The 15,565-nt window shown below is 36.6% G+C and overlaps 1 protein-coding gene across 4 annotated transcripts in view; it reads right to left on the bottom strand.

The window, feature by feature from the left end:
• The window catches only part of NUDCD1 (NudC domain containing 1), a 37,870-nt gene that overhangs the window by 12,743 nt on the left and 9,562 nt on the right, over positions 1-15,565 (bottom strand). For all 4 annotated transcript variants that reach the window (XM_080340465.1, XM_080340468.1, XM_080340466.1 and 1 more), the window contains 4 exons: positions 9,189-9,374; positions 7,394-7,577; positions 5,004-5,189; positions 2,890-3,103 (listed from right to left, as the gene is read on the bottom strand). In XM_080340465.1, coding sequence (XP_080196591.1) covers positions 2,890-3,103; positions 5,004-5,189; positions 7,394-7,577; positions 9,189-9,374 — 770 coding nt within the window. The remainder of the gene's footprint in view (positions 1-2,889; positions 3,104-5,003; positions 5,190-7,393; positions 7,578-9,188; positions 9,375-15,565) is intronic.

Here is a 15,565-nt window from a genome sequence, read left to right as displayed (position 1 = left end):
TTAAATAACCAATGTGCTGAGTTACAGACTGTAAAATGTATGAACTTTTCAAAGTTCAGAAGTATGACCACAGAGCTCTTAAAGCAGAAAATGTTTAGCCCGTGGCGCGGCATGGCTTAACCCAAGCTAGCAATACAACCATGACACCCACTCACTCACCCTCTCCCACTACCCCCCAATAGGGAGGAAAATCAAAAGGGAAGGAAGAAACTTGGATTGAGACAAATACAGTTTAATAAAATAACAAAATACTGATACACTACTAGTAAATATATATATTTAAAAATAGAAATAAAAGATAAAATAAAACATACTCAATGCAACTCCTCACGAACTCCTGGGACTGGCTGCTTGGTGCAGATGGAAGCAGCGCCTGGTCCCAATAGCCGATCCCAGAGAGAGAAAAGAGGAAAAAAGGCAGAAAGGCCCAGAGGCCTCTGCAAAATGGCAAAAGGCTGAACTGAATGTCTCGAACCAAACTCCCTCGGCTCAAGACAGAAAGCACCCGAGAGTAAGCGAGAGTGGGGACACCTGAGAGAGAGAGAGAGAGCAGAAGCTCCTGACTCTCCTTAAATATGGAGCATGACGTCAATGGGATGCAATACTGTTATTGATCAGTTTGGATGTCAGTCAAGCTCTGCCCCATCCATGTCCCCCCCTTCTTCAACATCTCACACCTATGGGCAGAATGCTCAGAATGTTCTTGGCTCTCAGATCAGAGCAATTAAAGGCATTAACTCTGTGCTGGGGTGTTATCTTCTTGTTCTCAAACAAAGTCCAAATAATGACTGTGCTAGCTATGAAACAAAAATAGGTTTCTAACTGCATGAAGAAAACTAACTCATTTTCAGTCCATTCCAGACTTTCAAACCCTCCTTCCTCAAGGAGACAAACAGAAACCCACCAGTGCAAGGGAGAAAAGAAGCTATAAAGATTCCAAGGTACTTCTAGAAGGAATATGGTATTAGGGTACAAAGAAGAAAAAGACCATGAAAGCATGATTGACAATTTGTTTTTTGTAATGCACATACTGCCTTTATTCATCACAACTTAAGCCTTACTTTGAACCATTTAGATGGTGCTTCAGTTCTAGCTGTTCTGACTGGGTACCACAAGGAGAAGTGCAACTGCCAAAGCCAAGCAAAGACTTTCAATGCCTTTTTTAAGTGGAAGGAACAAGAGGAGTATGTTCAGCAGTATTTGAACATTCGACATCTCCCTCAGTTCATGTCCTACAAGGTAGGATAAAACAGTGCATTTCAGTGTTCACCGCACCTGTTAACTCCAGCAAAGAAAGTGGTTTATAACACAAGCTTTTAGCTTGAAGTCTCAGACAGAAAACCTGGAAGGGTACGTTTCCAAAAATATAGGGATCAATTTCCAAAAATAAAGGGACTTCAGACTCCCTTTAATATGTGCAGAAACACATGAGGAAATTAATCTGAATTCTTATGTCACCTTCTAGATATGAACCATTTTTATTTATGCAAATGTTGCAGACAATTTTCACCCACAAAAAGCCCTAAAGGAATGGTTGAACACGTCATTGAGATCAGCTTAGGGCTCTGAAGGGCTCTCTGGGGGCTCTCCTAACAATACAGAGTTTAAGTAGAAAGTAAAATTAGATGACCAGAATTACGTTGCAATTCTCTACCAGAGAACTAAAATTATAGAGCTAACAGGTATCGGGGAAAAAAAGTAAATTTGATGATGGTTTAGGGAGCTCTGAATTATTTTTGTTTTCCTCTCCATGCTTTGCTGGGTTTTTTTTTCAGAAAGAAAGAGATAAGTAAACTTTACTTCTTAAATAAAACCATGAACATGTCTATTTGTGCTTTACAGCACGTTCACACCGATTTATTTTATATCACTTACATAAAGTAAAATGGATGAGGAAAATATAATAAGGAATTTGTAAGTCAAAGCTGAAGAATTTCTTTTACATTCTTATAAAAAAGGCTTCTGTTTGTGGAAAGCAGAAGTAGAAATTATTAATATGAACAGGGTAAAAGTCAGGCTAACCAGTCATAAAAGACAGTGGAAAAAACTGCTGAACCAATAAAGTTTACTTCGCTTACAAAGGTATTTTTAACATTTGATAGCTGGATTTTTTCTGGCTATTTGGAAAAAAGAAACTTTTTCTTTAGTATTTCAAAATATCACTGAATTTACTTAATTTATCACTGAAGTTTCATAACTATATGATACACTGTCTTTATGAAAATAATTTAACAGTTTACCTATTCACTGTAATCAACGAGAAGTGAATGGACAAAATTATTCTCAAAGAGAATTAAAAAAACAGGTAGTGATAAAGATATGCATGGGTTAATCTCACATCACAAAATATTGTTTTAGAAAGGCAACTGACAACATTAGAACAGGACATTAACTCTGGTGCCAATAAAAACAGCCAAAGCATGTGAAAATAATGTGAGGAGGTTAACATTATGAGCATCAATGTAGTCTAATATTGCAAGGAACTCTGCTTCACAGCTCAGTAGTAGAAATTCTTAATTTCCTGGTCTGATACAGGTATAAATGTCAGAACAGACAGTTACACATAATGACTTTTTTTCTGAAACAGGAAAATTTCTTTTGGAAAAGCCGTTATATGTTATTGTAGAAAATGGGTGGTAATATAGCTTATGAGCAAGTAACCATAATAGGAGGGGATTACTTTCACAATTAGCTAAAGAACCAGTATTGTGAGACAGCATTGCAATAGCCAGTGTATTATTTTCAGCAGAGGAGACAAATTCTTTTATGGACTTATGCAGGGTGTAGCATTAAATGAGTCCATTCTCAGATGGGCCAGAAGTCAGAGATGCAGTATACACTTTAAAATCAATTCCTACCAATGGAAAAACTAAAAATCATATACCACACCTTTTGTTGTCTTTAATTATCCAGGTGCAGCTTTCATGGTCCACAGAGGAAGACAGTTTTCCTTCCATCAAAGGAGGCTGGTCTTTTAGTGTAACACTTATGTTATCAGGGGAAAAGTGTACTTTTATGTCATCCTTAGTGATGTCTTGAGGAATGTCAACTGTTATTGTCACATCATCTTCAGTCTGCTGCCAATAATAGAGAGGATCTACAACTGGAAACATGCAGAAAAATACGAACTAGATTACAAATTCTGTCCTGGTTTCCACAGCATGCAATGCTGGGAGGTACGCAATAGAACTTCCTGAAAGAGTGGAAATTAACTTTCACTCTGAACAATTTACATAAAATATATTTTGATTTAAGAATCACTTTTTAGTAATCAAGTTCATCTGTGTCCCCCATCTTGAGGGCAATTTATATTCATGTGTATACTCAAATACATTGACAGAGTTATAAAACTGGCATTAACTATTACACTAAGTTTATTGTAGCATACAAAATTGAGAAACAAAACGAACTTAAATACATTGAAACATTAACAATTAATAATTTGCTTGAAGAAACATCAGGTGCAGTGGTACTGACAAGCTACTACATGTTCAGAAGCATATGACATTTAGAGATGTGAACTTTTTTTCCTCCCTACTCTGTCTGAAGCTACACTGACTATTAATAGAAATTATTAGAGAAGACCAAGTAGTGCTCATCTGCCTCAGTTGATGGAGACGAAATAAAACTGCCTGCCTAGAGGTAATGCTTGCCTTTTGCTCCTGAGTCTAGAATCTGCCTGATGTCTATCTTAATTAATTAAACTGCTATACAAGAAGTGGCCTTTTAACAGAAATGTTTATACAAAAGGCAGGCTATGACAGCATAACTAGAAAGTGCACTGTTGGTCACAGAAAACACAAATACAGCTGCATTCATTTTCTAAAGAGCAATCTTGTATATGTTTCCTAGAGGAAAAGTAATGTATGGACAGGCCCTTTGGAAGCTCTCAAGTTGTCACAACACAAGAGTTAGTTGATCTAAGCTTCATGTCAGCAGCTGTGACTCTGAAGGACTGTGACACTGCTGTCCTTTACCCTGAGGTTCCTTATTTGCATTTATACATACACACTACTCTTAATACAATTACAGGTACAACATCACAGTTGTGACAATGTATAACATTAATACATTCAAGAAAATTCAACTTTTTGTATTGTTTCCCAGATTTTCACACCACCGACACAGATTGTATTAGAATCATTCAGTTAGGACTGGTTCATTAACCAATGTATCATATTCAGAAGCAAAAATCAAATTTGAAACAATAAAATATAACTACATAAACATAACAGACCTCAGTGATATTTAAGATAAAACAATTTTATTAATAGGATTTTACATAGCTAATTTTGTTTTGTTCTCAAAGGAAAAAAAAAGAATGCGTGCCTTTTGTTGAAGTTCATTTTTTTTCTGAACTGCTTTTCCACTGGAGAAAAGATACTCTTTTACAGGATTCGCATTCTTTAAAAAAAGTTTGGGTTTGTTGTTGTTTTTTTTTGTTTGGTTGGTTTTGGTTTTTGTGGGGTTTTTTTGGTGGTTTTTTTTGTGTGGGGGGGAGTTGTTTGGTTTGGTTTTAGTGTTTGTTTGTTTGTTTTTTAAATTTAGAAAGGCAGGACTAAATTACATATCAAAGAGCTTTCTGATGAGCAACTATCTGGGGGAGTCAATGGGGGCCACATTGCCCGCTCTCATCTATGAAGACTGGCTTCTTAATTTGAGTACTTCAGCCAGATGTCTACATTTAGGTGCTACCTCAGCAACTCAATTACTAGCAAATACTTAGTGTAGTTCTGTTCGCAAAATATCATTTTCCTTAGGACAAAAAAAGTGTCTCCTATACAAAAAAGCTTCCCATATACATTTATGCACAATACAGCTTTCCAGGGTGAAAATAAGAGGACAATCTACCCTAAAAAAAAAAAAAAAAAAAAAGAAAAAGCTGAAAGACATATCAAGAAAAACATTTACTGCTAGAATTTCCAAAGAGATGTTGAACTGAGAAGCTATTTTCTAAGCAAAAAGAGAGAGTAGCCTATCATAATCTGACAGATAAGTCTTACCTTTCTTTTCATTTGTTGCTTTTGCATCATCATTTTCTTCTAATTTGTCATCTTCATCTTTCACAAACTTGAATGGTTTGTAGGAAACAACCATTAGACCATCGCCACTCGGCTCTATTGCTGCATAATGGGGGACTGATTTTCCTTGTAAAACTCTCCTTTTAAAGATTTCATATCTATCATCACCTATACAATTAAAAAAAGAAAATCTTAGTGGTAATATTTTTCTAAAAGACAATTATACTGATTACACTTAAAAACACTAAGCAATCCTACCAGTTAAGCCATAGTACCACAGTTTAAAAAGAAATTTATCTTTTGTTTTCCCATGAGTTTGTGAAATATGTAGACCCTAAAATTAGCCTAACATTGCCCATTCATAAAAGTTTAGGAAGAGGATCTTGGGAACTACCAGCCTGTCAGTCTCACTCTGTGTCTGGGAAGATCATGATTCTATGATTGCCCTTTTTTCTTATGATGGCTTTGCTGATCACAGCTGGCCCAGTAATTCACAAAACCCCTCACAGCCTCTATACAAACAAATTTTCCAGATACTTTTTGAGCTGCTGTATAAATTTGAGATGCAATGAAATAGCTAGTGGTAACACTTTATTCATAATGGAAAATGCAGATCTTCTTCAATTTTGTAAAACATTGCCCTTTAAAGGGAGGTCCCAGAGATGAGCTACTGGTGTCAAGGACCATGCCACTGCCTGCTGTGCTCCCAAACACATGAGAACCTGTGACTCAAAACACCAGTAAGGTGACAGGTTTTAGTAAAACATTTTTTTCTTTTTCCATTAGAATCTAACTGCCCATAGAGTCCTCAGTAATTGATCAACTTCTGAAAAATAACAGATTGTACATATGGAGATTTTTAACAAAAAAAATAACAACTTGATAAAATTATACCAGGTGATAAAATTATCCCCAGGAATTGGTTAGCTTTTAGCATTTATGCTTTGTATCTTTATTAAAATAAATTACTGTACTTGTAACTACTTCACTTGAAAGAAGCTGGGAACTCATCAGCAGAGACACTAGATAAGACCAGATTATGATGGTAAAGATCATCTATACCACGTACTAACTCCAAAATGTGTTCCTGTTTGACCCCAATGTTAAGCTTAGAAACACTTAAGTCATAGGGGATACAGATAATAACAGATAAGCCAGCTGTAATTTAGGACCTCCCAATGGGTTATCTTGTTTGCTAAGCAAGAAGAATAGTAACCAGACTATAGTGCAATTGTAGTACTTAGTGGTGCTATTTAAAGCCCCCTCTTTTTTCCTAGAAAGTTTGGTCAGGGCAGAGGTGGGGTAATAATTAATTATAAATTAATAATTTATACAACCAGTGATGTTCAGAGGTTTCTTTCTCTTCTAGAGCTGGCCACAAAAGCATAAGACAATCTCACATGGCATTATTGCTCTCTTAGAAATATTTCCATCACCCAAAGTTTCAACATTAGACAATGTGAATAAAGCCACTCATTCTCCTATCCATGCTATATCTGCAGGAGACTGAGGAAAAGTCACAGTATGCAATCAACAATCTTAGGAACAAGATCTTTAACTACTTGAACTATCGGTATCAAAATTATACTTTTCAGAAGACAGTGAACAAGAACGTAGCACAGTCTTCCCCAAAAGGTTTTTTTAATCCACACATTTTTAATTAGATGCTGAAGCATGAAGTCTTGTATGGAAAGACGTGGCAAGTATGGAAACAATGATATTTAATGTAAGTATTGAACAGATAAATCACTCTTCGCCAAACTTTATTAAGATAACACATTAATTGGTAAGTACTAATAAATGTTTTTAATGTGTTGATCTAAAATTAACTGAATAACTTCATACCTAGAATAAGTGGCTAGAATAACTTCATGCCTAGAATATGCAGTACTTACTTTTCATGCTACAGTTCTTATATTTATCTCATACCAATTCCAATCCCATTACACTGTTAATTGAGGCTAAAAACACAACAAAAATCCAGAACATAACCAAACAAAACCCCATATACGGCTGTACAACATTTTGAAGAGTATAACAGACGTTAGTTAGAAATAGTTCTGTGTAACCACAAGATCAGGCTAAACAGAAATTGCATTTCATAACGTGACAAAGTAAAGTTCTATCTTGTTTTCTAATTACATTAATCACACACCCATAACACTTCTTCCCAGCTTCCAAATGTTTGCCAGAATTTAAGTCTACAACCTATAACTTGATCTCAAGAAAAACTACCCAGGTAAAATCCAAGATGACGTTTTGAGGAAATTAAATATCAGAACCTGACGAACCACCTACTTCTAAGACAAAAGAATAAAAACATGATTTTTTAAAAAACATTACTCAGCAAGAATTAAATGTAAACCATTTACCCTCTTTGTTTATCTCTGCAATTGTAATCCATTCCAAGGTAATATGGAATCCACTTCCTTTTGTGTCCAATTCATCTTTTTCTACCCTAAGCAGCAGCACAGTTACTGAATGCATATCCGATTTTACAAATGAAACACTGTGGGTTATAATAAATGGTCTTCCTAGTTCTTCATTAAACACAATCTAAAAGACAAAAATATAGTAAAGTCAGTCAGTTAAAACTGAAAGTGTTGCTCTTTCTCAGAAACCAGTGAAAGGCTTCAGTGAATGTCAAATCAGCTCAAGTTTGCTTCCCACAAATCTCTCTGACAATATGAATTCACAAATGTTGTACATTTCTAGTTCCTCGTTCCTTGGCTATCAAGCCACTGTTCTGAAATGCTTTTCATTATTATTGGTTTTATTATAAAATCATCATAAGGACCCATTACAGACAGCACAAAGATCCACAAAACCATCTGCATTACAGCTGTTTATTACCACAATAAGAGCGGTACAACAACTGATGAACAGAACAGGACCCATCAACACAGTGCATCCACTGGGGAAACCAGTCTCACAGTCAAGGTGAAAATGTGGGCAGTTTCACCAAGGCCCTCCCTATTTCCCCAGACACACAAACATCCTAAAAATCTTTGTAGACCTTGACATGTGGAAACCAGGAGATAAAAAGGTCCAGTTCACTGCTGCCAGTGTTTCATCATCAATGAGTACCAAGGAGAGGGGGACTCTCTTTGTCTGGCTACTGTCTATATATATAGAGAAAATGTTCCTTCTCCATCAAGTTTATGAAGCAAAATCAGAAACAAAGGCCTATAACTAAATTATGGTGTATAATATTAGCATTTAGGAGGAGCTAGGGTTAGAAGTGTTTTAATTTTTATGTACACAGTTTGGAAAAGTCCATCCGTACTTGGATGGGACTGGGTAGGCAGAATATATAAATATTACTGTATATTGAAAGGGTAATAAGCATCACTGTAAACATGAAATAATTTCATACAGAAGGACTTCAAGTCTTGTAGCTTGAGACATTTAGCAGTTGGTACCTATAGCTGGAAGTTTCAATTCTAGAAACTAGCTTTTCTCAAAAAATCAGTCATCCAGCAAATACCCCAGGAACGTAAAACCAAAATGAATCCAAACAGCAGAGGAGAAGAAGAAATAAAACATTCTCTATTTGCTAGAACATTAGCACATGAAAACAAAAGAATAAAAGAGAAGGAATTCAAGCTGCAGTGGTTGAATGAGTACAGGCTCAATCCAGCTGTTGCTACTGAAACATGATAAAAAGTTTAAACATCTGTGGGGCTGGCATGTTAACATTGCTGTAAACCACTGGGTTCTCTAAATACTCAAAAAGTGAATTTAAATGGTGACAGAACCTCAACATATGAATGTCATGGTTTTGCTACACTGGCAACTGCAGTGTAACTTATTTATGTATCAGCATTCTCACGCATAACAGAATAAAAACCAGTTGGCATTCATTACCAACCATCTGAAGAACAGGATGACCATCTCCCAGTCACTGAACTCTAAAAAGATGCAGGGGAAGGAGTTAATCTATCATGCTGAAATCTTCCACTTCAGGACATATACTTGAGCTCCTGCAAATTTAGTCATTAGTATCAAAATCAATTATTTTTCTACTTGAACACAATCCTGTATCAGTGACACAGTTATGATTTAAAGTTTCATTCTTTACAACATCCTATATTTCATATGAGAATTGCACATATGTGAATTATTTGGTAGAGGTACGATTCTTAAATATGTTATTGCAAGACTCACCTCCCACTTTTCAGAGGCACTGTCTCCACGCTTGCCTGATTTAATTAAATACAGCCTTCCTGTTCCATCAGAGAGGGTGAGCCACGTGGAAGATGAGAAGTGCATTGAGGCACAGAGGCGATCATCATAAGCTGTCAAATCCGTAGGTAGCCTGAAAACTTCTCTTGGTTTTTGTAGAGCAGTGTCCTATAAGCAAACAGTCACACACTAAGACCTTATGAAGTATTTATCAGTTTCAGCATATATTAAGAACAACAAATCTGAGCAGCAATTCAGCAGGTTCTTTGTGAAGATGAGCATATTTGGAAAAAAGTGGGCAGCAAGCATCATTCCCACATATATGGAAAAGGTGGTAGAGTTTCATCATTGAGTGGGTTTTTATTTATTGAAAACATGAGTGTTCTATAAATTATATTTCAGCACTCAATTTTTTTCACTTCCATTTTACAGCACTGATTACATTTTGCATTAAAAAAAGACTTTTCACTTCTTTCCCCCTACATCTCCATATAATTAATACCTTACATCAAATAATTCTAGTCCCAGTAAAAATGTGGAGACTTTAAAAGAAATTAAAGCCAAAGTTAAAAGAAACGAAAGCAACAGAACTGTACTCAAACTAGTTCATAAAAAGTCACTTCTAAATTAGAAAGAACTTTAGCCTATTCTCTTGCACAACTGCTATGTTCAGGATGACATCTCAGCCTTCTTAGAGTGGTTACTTTAGTCAATAAGTTAGAGAAGTAACAGTTGTGATTAGCTAGCAAAGAAAAGCTATACTAATTCATATCATATTTTCAACTAACTTTTCCATCACGTTATGATTATATTATGCATCAGGATAAATTTATTTAGCATCTTGTACCAGTGGCACACTGCAATCTCGTTTTTCGTTTTTAAGCCAAATTATAAGCACAAATAGTTTTTGAGCATGAATAAACAGAGACACTATAGTGAGCAAAGTGCACAGACACAATCCTCCATTGAACAATAAAGACAAATGGATTTCTTTTTTAAATGACACATATAATTAAAGGAAAAATCCAGTTTTTCCTGCTGTATAAAATTTACACAAATCAGCCTGACTGAATCATAGTACAAAATGAATGCCAGATTAGCAATTTCATCTATATTTCTAGTAATCGTTCTCATAACTCCTGCTTTAGTACAGTCTTGCCGCCTTCATTTCCTGCTACTTCTAACAGAAGAACTTGCTTTCATGCTGTAAATTGGATTTCCAACTGTTATCATTAAGTACAAAGGCATGTCTTCCAGGATATCTTTCAAGGATTATTCTTTATCTTGTTCCTTCACTCTTACATAAAGCCCTTTCGTTCCTGAATAAGGCTTTGTAACTCCTCATGACCTGGCTTGCAGGATGCCAGCACCACCACCACCTGCTTAGGACTACGATTTACCTCTTGTGAGTTGAAGTAACCTCTGAATATCCAAGAAGTTATAAGATTAAAACACCGTCTCATTAAAGGTCCTGGAATTTCAGCCGCAAATTATTATAATACTTTCTAGGCATCTCGTGTCCCTCTGTCTTCGCTCAAGCAATGGATACCTTGGGAGGTGGGAGGGAAATCATGTACATACAGATCTACTTATAGTAAAAGAAACTCATTCTCCACTATGAAATAAGGCAGTCAAAAATATACATACAAAAGACCAAGCTCTTTTCACTTGTGCACATGTATGCAATATGGAAAGAGCACATTTGTGCATGCAAAGCATAACATGGCCTGACTTGTTGAGAATTCTTTATTTGAGGGGATTTCAAATCCTTCAAATTTTCCAGATGTCATTAAAAATCAGATGTGCACTTAAAATACGTTTGAAAGCAAGCAAGATAAACTGGATTTGAGTAAGTACCATTTTAATAAACTACAGCAAAAGACCAGCTGACAAATAAATAGCCTGCTTGCCTTTTGGGCCTACTTGAACTCTAATATAAAGATTACTGTGTACTACAAAAAGGTACAAGGGCTACTATGAAACCTGCCACGGAAAAGATGCAAATTTGATTTTTAATTATTGAAAGCACTCAGAGTTACTTTGTAGATTCAGTTGCATCACTATGCCCCTTGAAATATTCCACTAGTTTATAACACACTGAGGAAGGAAGAAAAGAAAAAACAAACAAAAAACCCACAACCAAACCAAACCAAACCAAAATAGCTTACAAACACTAGGTACAAAGAATTTTGGCTGTCATCTTTTACTTGATTTTAAGGTTTTACTGAAAGGCACTATTTTCTGTAATAAAATCATTCCATTGTAACTAGCACGTTGTCTGACTACTATGCCGAGAGGGAAAAAAAAAGTAATCAAAATCCCATGCATTTTATCACAGAAAAAGGAAACACCAGCCCTGTTAACAGAGATTTACAGGTCTATTCTATGTAACACTACAGAAGTCCACACTGTTGTTGGGCTTCAAGTTAATCTTAACAATACATTTCAAATAGTTTTGGATGTATTTTAAAAAAAAAAAAAAAATCAACTATCAATTATTTAATATTCTAAAGCCCACATCAGATTGATTAGCACTGAGCAGGAATGTCAGGACTGAATACACCACCTGAATGAGTGAAAAACAACCTTTAGCACACATTACAAAGCCTCCCTCTCAATAGGCAAGAAAGGAAATACTCATATTCACTTCCGCTCACTAGTTTAACTTTAGGTATTTATTAGAACAGTCTCTAATCTCAGTCTGACAATTAAAATGACTGACTTGCTCAAAGCTGAAACAAAATCTGGCCTCAAACCATTCTGTGTCAGATTTGCTTTTTGACTTACTGTTTTCTCTGTTCAGCAGCTGGTTAACAGGGGTTAATAGTAACTCCCTACTGCAGAAGTACGAGGGGATGCTGAGATAGTAGAGTCATGTACCATACTAGTAAGAATCCGCTAAAACAACTATAGTAATTTTAACAGCAGTCAGATTTACTCCCTGTTATTACATTTACATGACAGCAACACAGTTTCTTTAAGAAAAAACTAGGTGCAGTTTCTCGTCAGATCCAGTTCTTCATGTCCCTTCACTTCCCTACAAAGATTCCTCCTTTGTTTAATTATTTTTCCACTACCAAGTCTCGCTCTTATCTCTTCCACTGGCCTTTAGTCCTAGCTCTACCCATTTCTACACTTCTTGACAGCACACTCTGCTTCCTTTTGGCCACTGTCATTCTGTTCATCTATTCCAGATTTCATCTGGCTGCTTTCACTATTACAACAACCCCTTTCCTTTCAGCAGCTCATTTGCCACACCTGCCTATGACACTAACCCTGATTTTGAGTCTTTAAGCAGCTCAGATTTCAAGTTTGTACAGAAATTCGGAGCAAACGGTTCCTCCACAGGCAAAGTCAGGCAGACCAAACCAGGGTGTTCTCCATGTACTAAGGATAAGGAGTCAGTGTGCAGGTACAATAGCTAAAATGTAAAATGCAAACTTAAAAATTCTCACTGTTCCCGAATCCCTCATGCCAGGCTCCATTTAAGTAAGCGTCTTAGCTTACACAGCTAAGTAATGAAATTTTACTGAAGCTCTTCAGCATGCCTGTAAGATTTAAAGTGGCGTGCCTGAAAGATTGAATTTTTTTAAGTCGTATTAAGAAATTGTATTGTTCCAAAGTCAAAACCAGTTTGTCATACTGTATAAACAAGTGATACTTTACAAGAGATTTAAAATAAGAATGAATTTTCAAGGAAAACACAGGGAACGAGGAAAAAAAAAAGCTGTAAGTTACAAGGCAATTTCTACAAGGTGGACATAATAAATACAAAACAACTCTGGTTTTATGAAAAATCAAAATATTTAGGCACTGGACACATTTCTCTAACTGTGCAAAAATGTCCACACCTAGCATTCTGAATAATGAAGAGCCAAGTGTTTAAAACTCTGATACAGAAGTTGGAAAGATTTTGTTATTCTTTATGTGTTTCCTTATTCTGACTTGTTTCAAACACAATTCCTACATTCTTTCTGGTGCCACCAACAGTTGTTCTGAATTTAAGTCAACAGAAAGTTACAGAAACAGCATTTCACAGCTAATTCTTACTGGTATTCAGAAAGGTGAAAATACAGATACCATTAAGGACTTTAATTGTGAGAAGAGCTACAGTTGCAACCATTTCTCAATTCCATTATTTGAATATAAAAAGAAACAAAGTCATCTGTTCAAGAAGAGCTGAAGGTCGAGAAATCAAGTCCACATATTTAACTGCTAGAGGAGAAAACTCTGAATTATTTTGCAGCTATATTCTGGTATTACAAATATCAAGCAACTAGAAAAGTCAGGTCAGATGCAGAAAACCCTACAACCCAAAAAAACCCAACTCAGTAATCCCATCACAACACTAGTCATTCGGTCTTGAAAATAAATGATTGATTCTGGTTTATGGAATGAAATAAGTCCAATAGCTGTACTAGAAGAATGTTAAAGCATTTATACAGTATTTCCAGTCGAGTCAGGGTAACAACTTTCCCAACTTGGTATAAAAAAAACCCTGCTTGAATACCCATCCACTGACTTAGAAAAACTGTTCATGTTGATCACTTTTCTTTTTCAATTATGTCTGATGTTGAGCAAGTGGCAAGGTATTATCTATGGTTTTTGCTTTCACAGATGACATCTTTTTAAACACATAAGTTGCAGGGATAATTTGTGATTTACGGACAACACACCGCTATGCTAAGTTGCAATAGGAACAGGAAGCAGAAGTAGAAATAATGTGTTAAAAAGTCTATGTGCTCTTTCACTTTGGATTTACAACAAGCATGGTAACATGTTTCATCTTCTGTTTGAAAGATGACTGACATAAATTTTAGTTCTGGCTGCTGCTAACTTGTAATGTTTTCAGCCAAGTGTAGATTATTTGTAATACACATGTGACTAATACGGTCAGGCACATTTGTAACGAAATACCTTGTTGATATTTCTGAATACACGTTCCCTTTTATACATACGCAAACGTGTTTCCTTTGCAAAACAGCACTGAACTGAGTATTAGGACACAAGACAGCAGCTTTTTATTTCAGTCCAGTGAAACTAAAACTCATGACAAGATATTAAACCAAGTGCCATTTTCTTGAAGATTCCAATGGACTCACCAGTCCCAGGAAAGAATATTTATTATTTCAATTTACCGCATATAAAAATGCTAATGGCTGCCTGTTGTAAAATCCTTTACCTACTTTATCTACTAAGAAAGACATTTACAGGCTTTAGTGTCCTCCTGCTAAGGGAATGTCCTGTGGCTCTGTGCCATGGGGCAGTGGGGCTGCAGGGCGCCTGTGAGGGGAGGCCAACGCTGCCCTGTGCTCGGCACAGCCAGTTCCAGCATCCTCACCACAGGCGCACCTGAGCCCCTCAGCAGAAGTGATGGTGTGGGAGATGTTCGCCTGCAGCCCACACAGAGGACTATGGGGAAGCAGGCTGTCGCCCTGCAGCCTGTGGAAGACCAGAGTGGGCAGGTATCCACGTGCCACCCACGGAAAGCTCATGCAGGAGCAAGCTCCCAGCAGCAGGTTTGTGTGGCTTTGTTACCCATCATCCTAGTGTACTTTTATTTGGCAATAAATCAAATCCATTTCCCCCAAGTCGAGTCTGTTTTGCCTGTGATGGTAATTGGTAAGCGATATTCCTGTTTTTATCTCAATCCACAAGCTTTTCTGTCTCGTTTTCTCCCATCCTGTTGAGGAGGGGGAGAGAGACTTCTGGCAGGAGCCTGGCAGCAAGCCAAGGTTAACCAATAAGGAAAAAAACACAAAAAGTTAGATTGTGAAAAGCCTCTGTACACAGAAGGCTTTCCCTGACAAGCTTCTTTCTTTCAGACATTCCTACTGGGAATCCGGACAATCTCAAAAGATTTGGGAGAAGTCCCGGAAGAATATTCTGTCTCAGCAAGAGTCTGCCAAAGGCTCCAACTCCCTATATGTCCTATGAAAAGTAAAGGAACTATTTTGCAGATCCAGTTCTCAGCCTACCATCCTCTGCAGACCTGTATTTCCTGGAAAATCCAGAATTACGATTTCAGGATTTCTCTCAGCTTAGCCCTAACCTAGTAATTTCCACTCCCAGAACCTTGCACAGACTAAGCTGCACTCTCTCAAAAAAATCACAGATGGCCCATGTGTTTTCTTTTGTTCCACAAGGTGGCACGACAACAGGCATTTTCCTTTCCAAACCTGAAAATTACATGGAGTCATGTCAATTTAGGGCACTACTCTGTGGACTGCAGAGAAAAATGTTCTGTGTAGTCTAGAGAGAAGAATACGAACTTTAAACATCTCAGCATTATACAGACATTCTGAATCATTTGATTAACAAAAGGTTAAAGACTTTCTCCTCGACACAACTCATTTAAA

Source organism: Nesoenas mayeri, assembly GCF_963082525.1.
Source record: "Nesoenas mayeri genome assembly, chromosome: 2".
In the NCBI taxonomy this organism is placed as follows: Eukaryota; Metazoa; Chordata; class Aves; order Columbiformes; family Columbidae; genus Nesoenas; species Nesoenas mayeri.
The sequence above is the reverse complement of the archived record's forward strand: the minus strand, read 5'-3'. Positions and strand labels throughout refer to the sequence as shown.